Raw genomic sequence first — 21,065 nt, 5'->3', positions numbered from 1 at the left:
GTTTACATAAGGTGTTGGAAGTGAAGATATAGTGCTTGGTTGACAATGTAAACTCTAAAAATCATAATTAACAATGGAAGCTGGAAAATTTTCTCTGTCTCTAGCCTCTCCAAGCTAAAAATTGAGTAATTTCTTTAACCATAGCATCTCTTAATTAGAATTTTTCTTCAACACTAGTCTTTTCCAACTAGAATATCTCATCCTCTCAGGGTTTCACAATAACATAATAAAACTTCTCAATTAAATCCTCAACCCTAAATTTTTTAATTTTTTTTTGAAGAATATCATATCCCTTCAATCTTATCTCGGAACACCACATCCTTTTTGTAATATTCAAAAAAATAAAAAAAAATAAAAAAAATAAAAATTTGACGCTATCAGCGCCCAAATTGGCGCCTTTGGCGCCAAGTGACCAAAGAAAAAAAAAAAAAGAGCGACGCCAGTAGCGCCAAAATGGCGCTTTAGCGTCCAAGAGTGCCAAAATTGGCGCCAGTCGTGCCAATTCTTACGCGAAGGGAGTCGATATGTATCAGACGAGGATATGTATCAGACGCCGTTTGCGTCAATGTTTACGCGAAGAGCGTGAACGAATAAATATATGTTTACGTATATGTAAAATAATAATAATAATAAAAAAATAAGGAATTAAAAATTTAGATAAATGTATGTAATATATAATATATTAATAATAAAATAAATAATACTAATAATAATATAATAATTGATAAAAATAAGAATATGTATAAATATATTGCATAAGGTAAATAAAACGTAAACAGGTAACGTGGAGCCATCTGATAAACGTTTAAGAGAATCTTTCTAGAAACGTAATACGTGGTTAGTTATCTGAATAGTAATGATTACTTAGTTACTAGTTACGTTCGAATCTAACGAAATGTAACCGTAAGCAATTTTCTTTGTATATGTATATATATATACATCGTTGTGCATAAGAAGAAAGAGAGAACAATGAGAAGAAAGAAAAAAAAGAAAAGAGAGAGATCAGCGAAAAGAAAGAGAGAGAGAAATCAACAGAGAAAGAAAGAAGGAAAGCGACGAGTCAGTAACAAAGCAGAAGGTAATATTGAGAGGTTTAAAAACATTCCCTCGTATTCTTTGCAATCATTTTGGGAAAACGATGTTTAAGTTTAATACCTTTGTCATCTTACCGAACTCTTTTCTTTATATATTCTTCTGTTTCTTACCAAACTCTGTTCTTTATATTTTTCTGTTTAAGTTTATTCTTTGATTTTATTCTTTTGCAGTATATTAGTTTCCTTTTAAATTTTATTTATTTTCACCTACTGATTACATATTGGAGTAATTAATTGGTACCAAATAATTACAAAGAGAATGTGTAAATTTAACTGAGGAAGACTACTATGAACTGAACCACAAAGTTTAGGTTCAGACGATTATAGGGTAAGGGACGCCTTATCGTCGTTTGAGCTCCTCCACAATAAACCTTTCATATGCAGAAGACCACAAAGTTGGGAAATTATTTAACTTCAGTTAAATATTACGCAATGTATTATTTATTATATTAAATTATTTGAGAGAATGGTATTTTCCGTTATTACGGTTGGAAATGGTTATAGTTAGAAAACCTTAATATTTCTGAGAATTTTTTCACGTGTGTTTGTTTTGTGCTAACCTTTCCAGAAAATCATAATGCCTAGTCTACGCTTAACAGGAGAAGGATGGAGTATCAATATTTACTCTTACGAGGACCGCATGGAGTTTTATATTGTAGTAGAAAATCAAGGAGCAACTTCAATATTCTATGCTGAGAGTGTGGAGACCTACACATATAGATTAGATTAGGATAAGACTTTTGTATTATTATGTGATGACGGTATGTAAAATATAAACTGAAATGATGTAATATTTAGTCTGAAATGATGTAATATTTAGTAGACTGTAGGACCTATGTAAAATAACTTCATTTTGTATCTAACGTAACATTATCTATAAAGTAATGTTGGCAGATATTTATATAATTTTCTTTGCTGTTATTATCATCAATATGTATTAATTAATAACATTAACTCCTTTCCATCTTATTTCTCACTGACGATGCATAAAGCGAAAACATATATATAAGAAAACATGTAATATTCCTTATAAACGTTAATATAAAGGGATGTTACACTTTTCTTGGTTCGTAATTTTTAAAGAAATCACACGCAATTTAGCTTGATTCGTTTTAATATGCCTACATTCACATATGAAAAGAGTCAAATATACTATGAAAACTTTCTTAAAAAAAAAAAATACTATGAAAACAAGTATAGCCTGCAAGCTTTCTTTCAAGTCACAACCCTTACATTTCGCAATACAAACATCTATATGTAGTTAATTAGTTTTGTATTTAAAATTAATCGGGTTAATGAATATTCTAATATTATTATTGTAACTAGCCCATTGTGATCACATTGAAATGGGCTTAAGGCATCTATTGTTCTTGGGCCTAGTTGGGCAGCAGTGTAGGCTTTAGTGTGACCCTGGTTTTCCATGATGGGTGGACCCAGTGGACACAGACTCTTGTCTGGGTTATTAGCTAGGTCCCCTCTCTAGCCTATATATATTGGAGTTAAGCTCCATAAGCCATCATGCTCCCATCGCTGAGGCTGCCTTTATCGAAATAGGTGATAGAGAGGAAGATCTGGCATGTAGTCCCTTTTCTCTTTCGACTTTGTGACGATCCAATAAGGTACACACAAACTTTGATTTCATATTATTTAGGTATTTTATAATCATATACATGATCCAGGGTATAATATTTCTATCATTTGGTATCAGAGCCATATGTATATGATTATAAAATCCATGTTCTTGAATCAAAGAAATTTTGGTTTACCTTTATTTTTTATTGAATGAGAAACCGTAGTGCTTTTGTTCTAGATGTCAAGAGCTTTCCAAACATGTATTATATATGTGTTTTCGTTGAAATTTTTGGAAAAATTTTAAACTTGAAGTTTTAAGGTTTATGATAAGAAAGTTTTGATTTTTCCCAAGTATACTTCAATCGATGTTTGCAAATATATTTAACTGTTGAATTTTAGGATTAAAAGGATATTTTGTCTTCAATTATAGAATTCGGTGAACAGGAATTAAGTTCTACCTTAATTAAAAGGGTATTTTTTGGTATTCGATTTCTATGGACAATCTTATATATCTTCATAATCATTGTTTCTCGTGCACTTCTTTCCAGCATTTTTATTAGGATTTCTTTTGATCTACATCCCTTATTGTGATTAGTATTTTCCAAGACTAGAATTTCAAGTTACTGTTGCGCATTTTTTTTATTGTACTATTCTAGTTAATGTTTCACAATAATTGAAAGTATTGTTTTCGTAAAACGTGTGGCTATAACTGTTGATATTTGTTGCACGATATCAGTTACTTGACTTAATATTCCGTGGAACATAACCATCAGCGTTTTGTTTGTAGTGGCTTTACTGTTCCGATATTTTAGATTGTTACTGATTTGCGCTGGTGTCACTTCGTTTATTTATTTTGAGACTGTTAGCATTTTTTTTGCATCTGTCAAATAAAGGTTGATACTGTTAGCGCGTTGTTAAATGAAAGTTGATTTTGTCTATTATATTGCAATTATCAACTATATTTGAAATTAAAAAAAAAATTGAATAAATCCAGGGAAGTTATGCTTTGAAAATTTGTTTGTTACAATATACAATTCCGTTTTTTGTCAATTCTGATATTCAAGGCACGATTTTTTATCAACAGAATCATTATTATATTATTTCAATAGAAAGATATCTATTCTGTTCTACACGTCAAAATATTTCTATTGATATATGATATGTTGGTTTCATGATACATTGAGGGAGAATTTGTATTCTCAAATTTTAGGGTTCATCATTTACAAATAATAATAATAATAATATTTTTTTTTGTAACATTCCACAGTTTTTATCTTATCTGTATATCTGAATTTTATTTTTGTTATGAATGCCATGAAGGTCAAACGTGAAGTTTTTATGCAAGAATTATACGTGTATTATTTGGATTTTGTATGGAGTTGGTTGCTCCATCGGTGCATTTACTCGAAATTTTTAATGTGCTATGTATTTCTTGCGATTTCTTTCTGGGATTTTAGATTAGTAGTGCTTCTAGTTTTTTATATTATGGACAAATTAGGAGTGCTTTCTCGTTTTCTTTTATGTGGCTATTTCCGTACATAATAAACTATTCTTAGATGTACTGTCGTCTGATGCTTTGATTTGACTTTATTCATTGCATACTTTTCTTATTTGGTTGTGTAAGATAATTGAATTAATATGGCTTCTATCTATTGACGTTGGAAGGAGTTATGTATATTTACAAATTTTTGAATTTTTTATTTGGCAATCATATTCATGATTTTTTTTTATATGTGCAATTTAAATTTTCTCTGGTGAATGTAATGATCTCCGTCAATTTCTCCTTATAAATTTGGAGATTTTGGCTTTCGTAAAGAAGCTAAGATAATGTGGCAGTGACTCTGTCTTTGCTGTTCTTTGGTGCCTTTGGCTGGAAAGGATTGCCAGGATTTTGAAGGGAACTCCATCTTTATGTGGGACAGGGTTGTTCTATTATCTTGTCTTGGTATTCTGCACATTTTCTCTTTAGAGGTGTTTCTTTGTTTGACATCGATTTCAAGACATACATGATACGGTTAACAGTACGCTTGTGAGAGCCCTCAACTTTTTTTTATTCTTTTTAATCCGGATTGACTTTGTGTTTAGGAAATTTCTATTGTTTTGATATAAGTTATTTGAATTTCTTTCATCTAAATGTTGTTTCCGTAAAATGTGCCAACTAATAGATATGCTATTGCTTTACTGTTTTGTGAATAGTCTGTTTCATGAATCGTGCACTATTATAGTGCAACTGCTAGCAATGTTTTTTTTTTTTTTAAAATGATTAAATAAGTCCACGGAAGTTTTGCTGTCACCGTTTGTTTGTTATTATTTTTATTGTTTGTTTGGGTCGGTTAAGTCCTTGAAATCTAGAAGCATGCATTTTGATTGTTTGTTCCTTTTTTGTCGTTTTTTTTTAAGGCTGGATAATCGAGAAATTTTGATATGTGGAAGGGTCTAGAACTTTAATGGAGATCATGAGATCACGGTGTTGAGAGATTGTAACGGGGCCCTTTTACCACATTTTAAAACGGTTTAGTTATGGATACCAAATTAATTTATAACTGATCCAATAAGGCACGATTTATTATTATTCAAGTAACATATTTATTATTCAGTTATATATCTATCAGTTCCCATTTTTTTGTAAGATATCAGTTACATATTTATTATTCAAGTAACACATATATCAGTTCTGTGTTTTTAGTTGTTTACTTGTTCTGTCTACTTGTTATCAGTTCCGTTTTTTTTTTTAACCTTCCTTTATTATATGGTTGTTTAATAGATATATGTAGATATATTCTATTTCATAATATGGTTTGTTACATCATAGTTGTTGTTTTTTGTTGGATGTATTTACTACACTTGAGGGCCCAACAAGGAATTTAGTGTGCAAATTGTGGTCTTCTTGTTTTATATAGATGCATCACTTCGGCATTGTGCTTGGAAAATTTTATTTTACCACCAAGATGTATTGATATAATACTTAGCTTGTATACATATCGTCCATTCCCTTTTGATTTGTGTGGACATGAAACTCGTGAATATGTAACTTTGGTTTTGTGTTGTAATATTCAAATATACCACAAAGGTTATATAGGCCTTGAAGTATTGTTATGAATTTTTAAAAGAATATATTCTTATTAATTTTTAATTAAAATTATATTCATGATGATAAATTCTGATTTATGTTATTGGTCCCAAAAAGTGGCCGCTAATGTTATGTGTATCGTTTCATCATTGCTTTGTACACATATGAATCGTTTGTTGGCATTTTCAATTTTAGTTTTATTTATTATTTATTTAATCAATATACGGTTCTAGTTTCTAATAAAACATCTTTTGGACTTAATTTTATTTTTTAAATTCAACATGTGCTGGAGTCCATTACTGTTTCGGTTTATATGAGAAATATATAATTAAATATCTTTGACTGTTATGCTTTTAGTTTTTAAACTAAAAGATATGCATTATATAGTTAAAAAAAAAAATGCATTATTGTTGATTTTTTTTTAAATCACGTCTTGTCTGCATCTTGCATCTGATTTCATTTTATTTTTTATTTTTTGGCTGAATTCTATTAGATATATTATTGTTGCGTTTATATATTTGTTGGATTATAAGATTTTTTCTTGCTTTTATGTTCACCTAAAGCATTCTATGTATGTGAACTTGCAAGAAATTTAATTTCTAAAAGAACGTTTTTTTTATGATCTCTGGGAGATTATTTATTCTTAATGTAATATTACGAAATTTGCTTTTGATATATTATTTAGTGTGATATTAAGTTTTTTTTTTTTTTTTTGGTCATTGGTGCAACAAAGACTTTCCCGCTTAAGAAAAGGTATTATTTTTTATGCACAGTTTTAATAATTGTGCTTATTTCTTTTACTATACTTCTTATATTAATGCTTATGGTTTTGGATTATCTGATTTACTGATATCCTTTTATGTGGTGTGAATTTTGTCATATTTTTATGTCAAGATATGATGCATAAATTAGTTTGGTCACTTGTTGAATTTGGCTGAGCAATTTGCCCTTAATTTTTGATTACTTGAAGTAGCCTTGATTTTCTTGTATTACTGCATCAAGAGCCATATTTGTGCCTAGTTTTGATTCGTCTTTTCTCTGAATGGGAAAGTGAGGATTATATGTCATGTTCACTGAGAGTTATTGGATAATACCATGTCACATTGCTTGCAAAGTTTTGTTGCTCTTGATTAGTACTTAGTGTTATTGCTGCTAGAATGTACTATGTGGAAGGGTGCCATGTTTTGAGAAAATTCTTGTAATTAATGCGGTCTAATTTTTACTTCATTTGAAACTATCATGCAAACAAAAATAAATTAAATACTGGAGAATGATTTTTCGTGGAAAGAATATCCACATTTTTAATATGTTGACAATGAGTGGAATTCTTCTTAATTGAAAAATGTAATAATTTTTAGAAACACATGTTGGAAAAGTGTTTCATGTTGTTTGAGCATGTTTGGTTCATGAGTTGTTATTGTTGTTTAGTAATTATTATATGTTAATTACCTGCCCAAAAGAGGTTTTTAATATATAATAATAAATTACATGAAGATAAATATTATTGATGGGAATATGTAATTGAAAATTATTTATCTGCCCAAAGGAGATAATTTTTTTGAAAATTACATATGATGCTTTTATGTTAGAATTAAGGAGATATATAATTTATAAAATTTATCTGTCCAAAGGGGATAAATTTTAGACAATTATATATAATTCTCTCCGTTGTTAAATCTTCATGTGATGAAAAATAATTATATATTATATACTCTGCCCAAAGGGGAGTCTATGATATTTAATTATTTTTGTTATTGCTCATGATTAATTTATTACATTATGTGTATAACTTTTGGTGATAAAAATTAACTTGTGTTAAATTCTATCAGTTATGAATTTTATTTTATTTTTGGGTATATTTTGGTGCACAATGTATTGAAAAATTAGCTCTCAATTGATATTGTTGTATGATTTTGTACTTTCAGCCTGTGTTGCATGCTGTAATGTTTTTTTATTGAATTGTACGCTTCCGCTAAACTGTTTAAATAAAAAATATATATTATAAGGAATGCTTCTAGTTATCTCATGCAATTTCCTGCCCAAATGGGGTTATTGTGTGTTTTAATTAGAAGCTTAACTGTAATAAAATTATTGGAGGTGCATTGGTCTAGGTGATCTATCTGCCCAAAGGGGACAGATCTCTGAAGCCACTGTATGCTCATTAATTCATTCATCTACATGAAAGTAAGTGGGAGTAAATATATTTTCTTAGTACTTTATGTAGATGACATTTTATTTGCTAGTAAGATGTTGATTTATTGAATAAAACAAGAGTCTCTTATCTAAAAGCCTCGATAAGAAAGACCTTAGAATAGCTTCCTTCGTGTGTAGAATATGAGTTTAAATTCTTTTATTTTATTAATTAGTGGGAGTAATACTCAAGGCTTGCTTTTGAATATTTTATATTCTTTTGATTCCTTTGGTTAGTGGGAGTCATATTCAGTTTGTTTGTTTTTTGATCACTTTTCGATGCAAACTGATAATTATTTTGCGATATTTGTTTGAATTTTCATAATTTTGATGATCATCGTTATTATTATTTCTCCTGTCGAACTGAGAAATATATGTATGGAATAATATCTTTAAGCATGTTGTGAGCTTAAAGGTGATTGGATGTCACAAATTTTGAGATCTCATGTTGTACTGTGACATACTGGCTTATTTAAGCAAAGCAATTTCATGTTGTTTAGAAATTGTGGTGATGCGATTTCATATTGTTGAGAAATCGTATCAAGAAGTGCAATTTCATGTTGTTTAGAAATTGTGGTAATGCAATTTCATGTTGTTGAAAAGTTGCATTACAGAGTGTAATTTCATGTTGCTTGGAAATTGCACTAATGTAATTTCATGTTGTTGAGAAATTACATTGAGGACCGATAAGAATTAGTGTGTCACATTGTTGATCACATTTTGGCACTAATTCTTACTTCACTACTAGGCCTTGATTCATGAAGATATAATACTCATTGTATGTGAGTATGGAAGGTCATATGCTATGATATTTTCGGTATATGGATCGCCATATTCCTATGATGAGGTCATGTTGGATTGAATTGTGTTGAGATGCTAGAATTGGAATATTGTTTTTCAAAATTGTGGCCACATAAAATTATTTTTAGTTATTAACCCGATAGAGTCGTTTTCGAAATAAAATGATTTTCAAAATAATATTAAATTAATTAATATAGCCCAAGTGGGAGAATGTTAGAAATATTATTTTATGGGCAATATTAGTTAATTAGTTTTGTATTTAAAATTAATCGGGTTAATGAATATTCTAATATTATTATTGTAACTAGCCCATTGTGATCACATTGAAATGGGCTTAAGGCATCTATTGTTCTTGGGCCTAGTTGGGCAGCAGTGTAGGCTTTAGTGTGACCCTGGTTTTCCATGATGGGTGGACCCAGTGGACACAGACTCTTGTCTGGGTTATTAGCTAGGTCCCCTCTCTGGCCTATATATATTAGAGTTAAGCTCCATAAGCCATCATGCTCCCATCGCTGAGGCTGCCTTTATCGAAATAGGTGATAGAGAGGAAGATCTGGCATGTAGTCCCTTTTCTCTTTCGACTTTGTGACGATCCAATAAGGTACACACAATCTCAACTTTGATTTCATATTATTTAGGTATTTTATAATCATATACATAATCCAGGGTATAATATTTCTATCACTATAAGCAACCACTCTTACACAATTTTCCTAGTTTCCAACTAAAAACAAATCTCTTATATATCTTTGAAGTCTTTCACATACCTTTTATACAGAGGCGGATCAGGTTAGTGAGAAGTGGGGTAAGTGCCCACCCCCCCTTAAAATATGATGCAAAAATTTGAAAATATTCTTCTCTTAAAATTCAAAATTTTCCAATTTAATTCTGGGTAGGATATTGTAACAACCAATTAGGGTTACTATCAATATTACTACCAATTAATTTCACCATTAGATCGACTATGTTGATCTAACGGTTATATTTATTTTCATTTTTGTATGGTTATAATTCCTCATATTTAATATTTTAATTTATTTTCACCTTTGTATAGTTATGATTTTTCATACTTAATGCTTTTTGGGGATCATAACCATACAAAGATGGAAATAAATATAACTGTTGGATAAACATAATCGATCTAACGATAAAATTGATTGGTAGTAACATTAGTAGTAACCCTAATTGGTTGTTAGGATATCCTGCCCATTTAATTTTCCTCTTTCTATTTTATTTTTCCGTGAGTTTTTTTTCCTCCGCATTCATTATCCAAGCCTAACAGTAGAGAGCTCTACTTTAGACCCTCCAGTTGCGTCGCAATCCGTCCAGATCTAGATCTAAACCAGACCTAGTCAGCCGGTACCTGCTTGCAAGTCGGTTCCAGACCAGGCCTAAATCTATATATACTTAAACTTATTGAGTGCCCACCCTTCATTAATTTCCTGAATCCGCCATTGCTTTTATATCTTTCATAAATCTTTTACGTATCTAACATATCTCATACATATGTTTCATATATACTAGTTGATCAGAACAAGTTTTTACAACTGAGCCGATCATGTGATCTTCCTCTACACAGCCTGGAATCGTCTTGGATCAGAGCATCTTGTTGTTGGGCCACTTTATCCCATGGGTCTTCAATGGAACGCGATGGGAGGTGTACCTTCAAGACACTCCGACGCTCAAGTCATATTTGATTCAAGTAGGTTTAATTATGTAGAAGAAGATAATGTACCTTGTGGTTAATACATATGTATTTATAGTAAAGTGATGAGCAGCTTGGGAGATGTTAATTAGTGATCATGTTTGCTTTGTCTTGGAGGCAAAGTAATAGTGCTGCCATGTTTAATGTTGAGGAGCTTAATGAGATAAGGCCATTAATATTGTGCAACTTGATGGCTGTCATGAGCTTGCTGCTATAGAGGTGTCTTTGCTGTCAGTCATAAATATTGTGCAGCTTGGAGAGATGGGCTTTGCAGCCTTTGTGGACTAAGAGCTTTGCTTCATTGTGAAGGCTTTAATTTTAGGCCTTGTATTTGTATAATATTTATTCAAATCACTAGTATAATAGGAAACTATTAATAACAATGTTAAATTGAATTTGGGTCAATAACAATCTTCAATATTCTTTCTTTCTCGTTGTTTTCTCCTTCAAGAATCTGGTATTTATAGAGAAATGAAGCGACTTGTACATTTGGTGCAAGGACAATTTCAACAAGTTCTTAATTTGTCTTTTTGAAAGAGAGGTTTCTTTCTGTTTTTTCAGTTGTCAAGTTTTATATCCTTGTTCATATTGTCCTTTATGATCATTGTAGAGGAATATTGGATATTTGTGATCATTCTGGAAGGTCCAAAAACGATTACGCAAATTAATATTTAAAAAAATAAATTGATCATTAAACCAGTGAAAAAATCAATTTACAATTTAACGGTTTAATCATAGTTGAACAGCTAACAAGAGTCTAATAATTATAACAATGTAAGCCTAGCGTCTAAAAATTAGTAATAGGTGGTGGGTGTTGCATGTTTCAATCTTAGCACTTAGAGGTGATATGTTGCATATACAGAATCCCTTTATGACCCGTATATGATATAATAATTTTTTTATCATCCCTTTTAATTATGTATTTTAGGAAATATATAGTTATAGGGTAAAGGATTTATCTGGTCAATGAAGATAATTCCAGTGAGCACAAAATGATGTTATTTTGGGATGAAAGTCAAGATATTTTTGTAATTATAATATATTACAGGGTTATATTAATCTTTATCATTATAATTTTTTAATCTTATAATCTCTGAACGATGTCGTTTTGAGCTCACTGGAGATAACTTTATTTTCGGCGACCGGAGAAATACTTTTCCCATAGTTATAATTTTAAAGATATTTTTTTTTTCTCTACACATCAGTCGTTTATGAAGGGAAAGAAAGAAAAATTTAAATATTATAACTATGTCCTCAATGAGCACATATTTATAAGGGGGCGACAAAACAAAATACTATATCTTGTCACAGGATAAACAATAAACCTCTTATTTATATATATAGGGAAAAATGTGTCATTTTAAAGTGTAAAGTCGTGTCATTTTAAGAGATAGAAAGAGATAGATAAAGGAGGAGAGAGAGTTGACAAAAAAAAGGTGTGGGTCCCACCTCTTTGTGAGAGTGAAAAGATATAAGTTGTATCATTTAAAAGGATAAACATTTTTTCTATATATATGGGTCAAGATCATTTTACACCAGTGTAAGTTACACTCTCAAACTTGTCCATTGATCTCACTTATATTTAAAGGCTCTAATTTTTTAGTAATGTGAGTCATTGGATACAAGTGGATCAATGGATAAGACTTCTAACTCTTACACCGGTGTAAGAATATCTTGTCCCTATATATATATATATATATATATATATATATATATATATATATATATATATATATATGAGGTAGGATCCTTTGACACCAGTGTCAAATTTGAATTTTGACACCTCATCTAGGAGCCATTAAATAAAAAAGATCAATGGTGTCACATGCTTACAAATCAGAGTCATTAATCTTTTTTGATCTAATGACTCTCAGATGAGGTGTCAAAATTCAAATTTGACACTGGTGTAACATTTCAATTTTGACACCTCATCTGAGTGCCGTTAGATCAAAAAAGATTAACGACTTTGATTTGCAAGCATGTCACACCATTGATATTTTTTGATCTAACTGCTCTTAGATGAGGTGTCAAAATTAAAATTTGACACCGGTATCAAAGAATATGGGTCTCTGACCTTGATCCCTGCGGATGACAGGTTTTTAAATTATTTGTTTTGATATTATTTTTGGCATTTGGAATCTAGTGATAAAAGAAGGCTATAGATGTAGGGTAGTCGCATGCTGCCAGTGCCTTTATGAGCCCATTTCCTACCAGCACAAGCGTTTGGGGCTAATTGGCAATCCATTTGCGCTACGACAGGTGATGGGTGGTCTTTTTTTATTTATTCTGTTTATCAACTATTTTGTTATAATGTCATGTTTTATTTTTTAGTGGTTTGTGTTGGAGTTATGCACGGATGTATGGAGTTTCAGTGTCGAAACTGTAGCAAGGTAATGAAGCAAAGAAAACCATTAGTGCCGAAGAGACTGGCGATCGGCGGTTTGTGTTAAAATGTAGAAAAGAGTGAACGTCTATTATAGCTGCAGGCTCTAACACATTAATGAGATTGAGATTGAAAAATATTATGATCTCAACAATTGAAAACATTAACTATAATAGCCCTAACTTAATTAATTAGCAAATTATATGTAATTAAATAATTAAACATGTTTTAGTGAGTAAAATTAAGTATAAGGCTTAATTAAATGAATCTGAGTCACTTTGGAGTTAAAAAGTGTACTCAGTGAAAATTAAGGGGTATAAATGAGTGTAGGCAAAAGTACCCAAAATATAAAAATAAAAATAGTAATATTCCTAGAATAATATTTCAGACTTTTGGGTAAAATTTGGTAATTAATGGAGTTGAATAGATAGACGAACCGATATCCACTTTAAACCACTTAACATAAGGTTAAGTGGCATGAGACACCAAAAAGAGCCCCTTTTCCCCATTTTTCCGTCGACAGAAACAGAAGCAAAGAAGGAGAAAGAAGAAGAAGGGAAAGGAGGGAGGAAGATAGAGGGAGAGCAAATCCCAACCGTTTTAGGTGATTCAAAAGCCTAAACCACTTTAAATCTTCTCCTCTTTCATAATCTATGCTTAGTTTTGAGTGGGGAGCATCGTGGAGAGATATATTGCCCCTAAAAAATTCGGCCCTTTGGAAAAATTGAGGTGTTTGAGAGCTTCAACCTCCATTAAAGCTTGAGGAGCCATCAATCCTTGGTTGTGCAACCATTGGTGGTAAGATTCTACCCCTTGAACCTTATTTTCATGGAAAATTGCATGAGTTAGGGGTTCAATGAATAGTAAATTGGGGTTTGTGATGAAATGTTGTTAAATTAACTATGTTCTAGAAAGTATGGAGCTTAGTGTATGTTGTGAAAAATGCTAGGAACGACATTTAATCGGTGAAAATGAGCTTAGATAGCTAAATGAATATATTTGGAAAATGGCAAGAATATGACACTTAGATATTGGATTTCTTGCATTGTTAATAAATGGTTTGGTTTGGTTGGTTGTTGATTATGCCTTGGAGTTGTCTAGGATTGAGGCAATTGGACCAACATTGAGTGACCAACCATTGGAGTAAGCTATGGAGCTTGATTAGCTCCATTGGATAGGTAAGTTCATGCTTATGTTTGGTATGGATTGTATAGCTTCGTTGATAGCTATGAGATGTTATTGGATGCAATATGTGTTAATTGCATTAAACCTTGTGTAGGTTTTGTTTGAGAAGTGGAGGATTGTAATTGACTAACTGTAGAATCCGTGGGTGGTGAACAAAGGTCGAATTGAAGCTTGAGGTAAGCCTTCGGACCTTGGGTGTAATTCCCTTGATTGTTCCACCAAGCCCTGAAAGGGCAGTGGTGATTATAGTGTATATAAATGCAATAAAATAGTGTAATGCTTTGTTATACGTATGTGTATGCATTTGGTGTGGCATAGGATGATGTTTCCCTATGTTGGTATGTTGCATGACGATGCGTAAATAATACTTGGTAGTTAGCTGGCCAGTAGGACTATTTGCATCTAAGTTTCCTTATGACAGCTTGAGAGCTCGAGGGATTTCTCCTGGAGATGTTATTGCATTTTGCATAGATATGTATTTACTGCATTATTATTGTTATTGCTATTACACTGATATGAAACTGTGGGGTGGAGAGATGCTCCACGGACCCCTGGTTTACTGGATATATTCATATATCTCACCCCGTGTTGTGGGGACCCCCTTTCAGGTAAGGATGCTGCAGGAGCCTCTGGTGGCAAGTGGCCATATCTGGATTAGCATATGCATGAAGTGTTGCATTTTTTTGAGATTATACATGTTGTTTTGTAGCTCACATGTATAGAATTGTAATTATAGGCAATGATAGATTTATGATTGGTATATTGGAATGGACTTAGCCTATGCTCATGCCTTTGGTCATCTCTTTTGTTGATGGGAGCCAATGGAATGATCATAGTGTTTGTAAGCTAAGTTCCATGATTTGTAATGAATATGCACTGTAAATGATGCGTACTTGACATTCAATATATGCATGCTTTTATGTATTGAGTTATTGAATTGGTTGGGCTGAGAAATCATATTAGGTACCTAGTTCTAAATTGGGAATGGTTGAGGAAACAAAGGTTATGCTGCCCAAATTTTGGTACAAGCCATGAGGAAAAGGGCATGCATGTCCCTTTAGATGTATTTGTATTATGCAAGAACTAAGAACCATTTATGGAGATGAATTTATATGATAGATTTGGACCGTGGTGTATGTATGGAAGTTGTAGATATTTTTCTTAGCTTTCCATAGAGACCAATATTGTGTAAATTGGACAAGTACAACTCTAGTTAGAGGTAAAATACTAAGACTTGGTGAAACCTTCAGAACTCTGGCGCACTTGGCGCCAACCATGGCGCACATCGCGCCATTGTGCTCGAAAGCTTCTGTTTCGTGGCGCACATCGCGCCGGTGTTGGCGCAAATCGCGCCGGGATCACCAGCTGGCGCACCTGGCGCCAACCTTGGCGCATACAGCGCCATTGCGATAGGGAGCTTATGTTTCGTTGGCGCCCTCCGCACCACAGCTAGCGCCAGTCGCGCCGGGATCAACAGGTTTCGCGCACGCGTTTCGTAGAAAACTCATAACTTGGGCTACAGTGCTCTGATTTGAGCGCGATTTGAACCCACGCGTAACTAACGAAGAGATCTACAGTATAGTAGAAGTTGTGAAATAAATAAGAAGTAAATTAATGGTTTAAAAATAGAATAAGAACATGATGTTAAGCTTGATTTATTTGATTCCGCAAGGTAATATGGTTATGATCACGCAATTGGATATTTTAAATTCGGCATCGTTTTAAAAAGAAAAATTTATCCGGATTTTTAATTGAGCCAATGTGATTGTAACTGCGCTTAATATCATAATGCGATGTTAACAAACCGGTTCTAAAACGGGTGTTACATTAGCTCACCTTAAACGATCCCATTTTCTTTAATAAGTCATAATTTTGATCTGATGGTAATTATGTTTTCAATGCATAGCGTTTTGTCTGAATGCATGGCCTCAATCTAAACACTTCATACCACCAGCTCATTCAAATGAGAAAATGTAATGACAACTGAACAACGTGATATAATTGTCCTCTATGCCCGATTTGTAACAATTGATAAGATCTCTGCTAGTATATGAATTTTCCAGTTCCACAGTATCTACATCTAACACACAATCTACATCACACACACACACACAAAACCCCGAAAAAACCTTGTAAAGTAATAGTTTCCTTCTTTTGTAAAAGACAACTGTGAAGATATAACACTCCCTTTCAAAATGTTGGTACTCCTTATGAGTCACCTGTGCACTGACGGCTAAGAATTCACACACACAAAACCCCCCCGAAAAAACCTTGTAATATAATAGTTTCCTTCTTGTGTAAAAGATAACTGTGAGGATATAACAATCCCTTCCAAAATGTTGGTAATCCTTATGAGTCACCTGTGCACCGATGGCTAAGAATTCAGATATCTGCTTTTGCCTTTGTAGCTGACCCTCTAGAAACTTCTTGAAGGAAGTTTCCAAGCAGCCTCTGATCCAAAATCATATTTGGAACCTGGAGAGTAAACCCAAAAGGTCAAGCCTATGCAAAGAACAGACAGAGATGGAAATAGCTGGGAGAGGAGAGGAATACCTTGTCCCCAAAGAAAATCTTTGTATTATTAGCAATGGCCTGAATAAATTTAAGCTGAAGAAATTCAGGGGTAAGCTTCAACCTGTTTGCTTCAGCTTCCTTTATTACACTTGACATTGCAAAAACAAAAAAACATTTCTTTTATCCAAGACCATGAATTACAATATCATATCCAAAAAAAATAAAAATCAAATGCATTAGAAATAGGAAAATCTCACCGGTAGAAATCTGCATCTGCCAGGCTCTTTTCTCGTGCCAGGTACATTTGATTCTCAATCTCTTCCTGTCTCCTAGCACTATCCTTCTCCAACAATTTTTGTTCCATAAGGATCTTGCTAACATTGGCATTCTTCTCAGCCTCACTAATAGCCATCTTCTTCGTTGTCTCTGCCTCCTTCTCAGATACTTTCTGTTTCTCAATAGCAATTAAGACCTATCCAATAACATCCAAAGTACATTAAACCACTTCTCATTAAACCCCGACTAGCAAGGGTCGGACGAGGACAATCCTTGTACGTAGCCTTACCCTTGCATAATTGCAAAGAGGCTGTTTTCCATATTTGAACCCGTGATATTATTTAGAAGAGAGAAAAACTAAAAACTAAATAGAATGATGGAATATCTAGCATACAAAAAACCAGGTAGAAGCATTTACAAGACTAAACAAGACACACATCTTGGAAAAATGACAGCACAAATCAACCATAAGGGGAATAAAAAAAGCACTTGCATGCAGATGCATCCAGCTCCAGACATATTCACAGTAAAATGACACAGCTCATTTTAGTGAAAATATACCTTAGTACGCTCCTCTTCCATTTGTTCGAAGTTGCGTCTTATGCTCTCTGGAATAGTTGGCTTTGTGACACGGACACTGATGATCTCAATGCCTGGAGCATAGCGGGTGCAGTCAACTTGAAGAGCATCTTTCATCTTTTCATCAATCTGAAAGGGCCCCAATGTTTTCCTTGTTAACATATTTAATAAGATAACAAGAAATGGGAAAAACCAGAAGGCAAACAATATATATTGGGGGAACTCATTTGACGCAATTAAGCAAAAGAATAACAAGGTCTGGAACAATAAAACTTAAGACTTGCATAAACTCCTTTTCAGTGGATGACAATAGAAGCTACAAATTATACACACACATCAAAATGTTTCATATTAAGTCAGCCCTTCATATTTTGCTTAACAATTAAAGTATAAAATGGAACTTACCAGGATAAAATAAACTATGACTGTAAAATTACACTTCTAAAACATTAAATCTCGCCTGATCAAACACATCAATATAGACTTGTTGAAGACTATGAGAGCTGCAGAACTGATTAATCTCATGATGAATCTTGTCATATATCCACGTCTTATCATACTGGACACCATAGTTGAGCAATGTCTCAAAGACAAATTCCTTACGGAGTCGGTTAACAACCTAAAAGAAGAATATACATCACTGCATATAAGATTAAAGATGTAAAAAAGTAGACAACTAGTCAATCAAATATTACATAAGATTACCTCGATCTTCCCAAAATTGATCATAACACCTCCTTTAGTACCGCATGGTATATCTGTCACCTGCAATAGTCACCATAATTCCAAAATCCAAATTATAGACCCAAAAGAAACCCCAATTCCCGAATCTGTTCTAATCAATTTACCTGGTCTGTCTGAAGTGTCACTTGAACTGGCTCATACAGAGTTAAGAAAGGCATCTTTAAATGGAAACCTGAAAAAATTAATAGCATGAACATGTAGCAAACTTTTGTGCAAGCACATATTGAAGAAAAAAACATTGAAAAAAGAAGAAGAAGAATAAAGGAGTATATAGCACCTGGCTCTGTGATTGTTTTCAGAAGGGCACCTCCTCTCCAATATACCCCCACATGGCCTTCAGGGACTTGGTGCAGAATGGTTAAGGACACTGAAGGGACCAAAACCTGTAGATAATATCACATGTTTTAAACTTGATATATTGTGTATTTCACATGTTTTAAGCTTCAGATATTGAGCAGGGTCAATTTAATTATTTTTGCAATTCTAATAAATACTAATAGTACAATAACAACAATAACTAAACCTTATCCCATTAGGTGGGATCGGCTACATGGATCAAATGATACAATATGCTCTATAAAAACTAAAATTTCAGATAGCTTATTCAATTCAGCAAAATTTCCAACCTAGCTGACATTGATTAACAAGTCGCAATTGAAAATTATAAGCAGAACATCTTCATTCTTTGAACTGATCTCCTTCCCAAAAACATTGTAAGCAAGAATTAATGCCAAAGCCTACTAAAAAATAAAATAAACTAATGCCAAAACAACAACAAATTAAGACAAATAGCCTATTCATTATCATTTAGCATCAGTAATTTAGAACTTCTTGCCATTCCTCAATCTAACAAGTGTAAAGGTGGGCAAAAGATTAAGCAGATAAGTAAGTGTTAATGTCTCGTGCATTCATCCCATGTAAGTCCTGTCCTGAGTGTCCTCTGTTTATATCGGATCATATTTAATACGAAACAAGGTTATCTCACCAATGCAGATGTTATACCTGAGTAAAGCTTTTACCCTATGGAGTGATTACATTCACTTCGACATGATTACTACGTCATTACGAAAATGTGAGGCATAGAATAAATATATCCTAAGGTGTGATCAAACAAAACATTTAGCATATCACATTTCGCGTAACAGCTGATAAAACTCCACCGTCATCAACTTGCTTGTTCCATTAAATTCAAACCATGAAAGGAAAGATTGCTACATTTTTTTGCAATAGCACATAAAATGAAAATGACTGGAAATTTTTTTGTACAAATATACGAAACATATTGATACAAGTTAAGAAAAACATCAAAATCAACTGGAAAATAATCTTATAAAAGAAAGGAAAACCAAATAACCAAATCAGGTAACTCAAGATAATGAATTGATAATGGATTCTACGAATGAGATTCAGCGTAACATCGTTGTTCTACGAGATCAAGAGCAACTAACCATGGCTTTTTCATATAAGGCATGAAATGAAACGATAATGCTGAAAGTTAAACTCACGCATTGTCGATTATAGACAAACGAGAAACGAAATCAAGATTGAAAATATTTTGCCAGGTTCGGAAAGAGACAAATGCATCAATGCAGGAACTTCGAATCGCAATAATCAGAGAGAGAGAGAGAGACATAGTTACCGCAGCGGCAATGACAACGAATAAGAGGAAGGCCGTGAGATTGATGGCGGTTGAATCACCGGCTTGTGGAGACGGAGGAGTTCGATGCTGCGAATCCATGGCGGTGGAGAAGTTTTTTTACTCTTACCGCCACTGTCACACACGTTCTTTTGGTTTTTATGCTCTTTTCGTTTGGGTTAAGCAAAGAATTTTGGCGTGCTTCACTAGCTACAATGTGGCATGCGTAAAGACAGGTACACGTAGGTTAGGTTTAAAAATGTAATTTTCTTCTTTTAAAAAAATTTATATATATATTTTAAAGATTTTTCAATGTGATTAATTACTGTAGTTTGTTTGAGCTGTCTATAGTCCGGGAGTGGATTAAATAAGTGGGGTCAATTATTATTAAGGAAGAAATAGATAGACACAAAAATTTCACATAATTAAATTATATAAAATTTTAATAGTTGGTGTTGATTAGTGAATATTAATTAGGGGCGTTGCAAGATTGGGTTATGGTTATTTGAAAGGAAAAAGTAGAAGAATTATTCATCTTCATAATAACTATTTGAAACGTCATATAAGTTAATGTATGTTGAATTCTAGTTCTGTTTTTGACAATTGATGGCGATGGAGAACGACTACACGATGAAGATAGGCTCGAACAATTTATAGGTTTATAGCTTTCTATACTGAGTTTTACGCTGACGTTGTGGTCCTTGTGCTACCTATATTAGGCAGCTTTTCCACCCTTTTTTATTGATCGGGATCATAATGATTCGCAGAGGGAGTTTATTGATAATGAAATATATGATCATTTTGGGATTGGATGTTTTTTATGCCTTTTCTTTCAAATTTTTGTTCTTTTGTACTATACAAGAGACAGAATACTATGATGTAGTGCTTGGTTCGGAAGAAATTGTTTTTTACTAGGGAAATGGTTGGAAAGTGAGTTTGGTAGGAAAATGTAAAAAAAATTGTTTGGTTGACCGAAATATTACCAGAGAAATTTATTTAAATATGCAAAATTTATGTTCGGGAGAAACTTTGCATCTGTTTTTTCACTTCCTCAGTTATCTCAAAATACCACATCTCAAGTGGTATTCTGTAACAGTGAATTTCATCTAAAAATCAACACAAAAGTCATTTTCTCATCTATTCTATTTGCCTAGTATTTTTTGAAAAAACCTGAACTAAACGTGATATTTTTCAATATTCACTTATACTTTCCCATCAATCCCAAAATAAACCTTCAACCAAACACTACCTGAATAAACAGAGAAATCCAAGGATACACCAAAGTATCCTCATACTAATTGACGCTCATATCATCC

The 21,065-nt window shown here is 32.8% G+C and overlaps 1 protein-coding gene and 1 long non-coding RNA gene across 2 annotated transcripts; one reads left to right on the top strand and one right to left on the bottom strand.

Annotated features, from left to right (window-relative positions):
- The first annotated feature begins 13,336 nt into the window (after positions 1 to 13,336).
- On the top strand, positions 13,337 to 15,031 carry LOC133304363 (uncharacterized). Its single transcript, XR_009750593.1, has 4 exons — positions 13,337 to 13,613; positions 13,917 to 13,993; positions 14,095 to 14,176; positions 14,609 to 15,031. It is a non-coding gene; the product is annotated as an uncharacterized LOC133304363 (long non-coding RNA).
- A 1,084-nt stretch (positions 15,032 to 16,115) lies between these two features.
- On the bottom strand, positions 16,116 to 19,851 carry LOC133304338 (uncharacterized). The gene is made up of 9 exons (XM_061504354.1): positions 19,753 to 19,851; positions 18,391 to 18,496; positions 18,218 to 18,285; positions 18,075 to 18,134; positions 17,830 to 17,988; positions 17,352 to 17,498; positions 16,772 to 16,986; positions 16,554 to 16,662; positions 16,116 to 16,475 (listed from the first exon to the last, which is right to left on the bottom strand). Exons 1-9 carry the CDS (start codon positions 19,849 to 19,851, stop codon positions 16,383 to 16,385), a joined length of 1,056 nt encoding a protein of 351 aa, XP_061360338.1. The 3' UTR covers positions 16,116 to 16,382.
- Between the last annotated feature and the right edge of the window lie 1,214 nt (positions 19,852 to 21,065).

This window comes from Gastrolobium bilobum, unplaced genomic scaffold (genome assembly GCF_033153095.1).
Source record: "Gastrolobium bilobum isolate Gb01-03AN ecotype WA unplaced genomic scaffold, APGP_CSIRO_Gbil_v1 utg10043, whole genome shotgun sequence".
NCBI lineage: Eukaryota > Viridiplantae > Streptophyta > Magnoliopsida > Fabales > Fabaceae > Gastrolobium > Gastrolobium bilobum.
This window is presented reverse-complemented; position numbering and strand designations above follow the sequence as displayed.

Excerpts from the sequence above, each read along its gene's own strand:
- LOC133304338 (XM_061504354.1), bottom strand. The coding sequence starts at position 19,851 with ATGGATTCGCAGCATCGAACTCCTCCGTCTCCACAAGCCGGTGATTCA. Across the intron at positions 17,989-18,074 it reads TCAATTTTGGGAAGATCGAG|GTTGTTAACCGACTCCGTAA; the intron begins GTAATCTTATGT and ends TTCTTCTTTTAG. Across the intron at positions 17,499-17,829 it reads ATATTGATGTGTTTGATCAG|ATTGATGAAAAGATGAAAGA; the intron begins GCGAGATTTAAT and ends GGGCCCTTTCAG.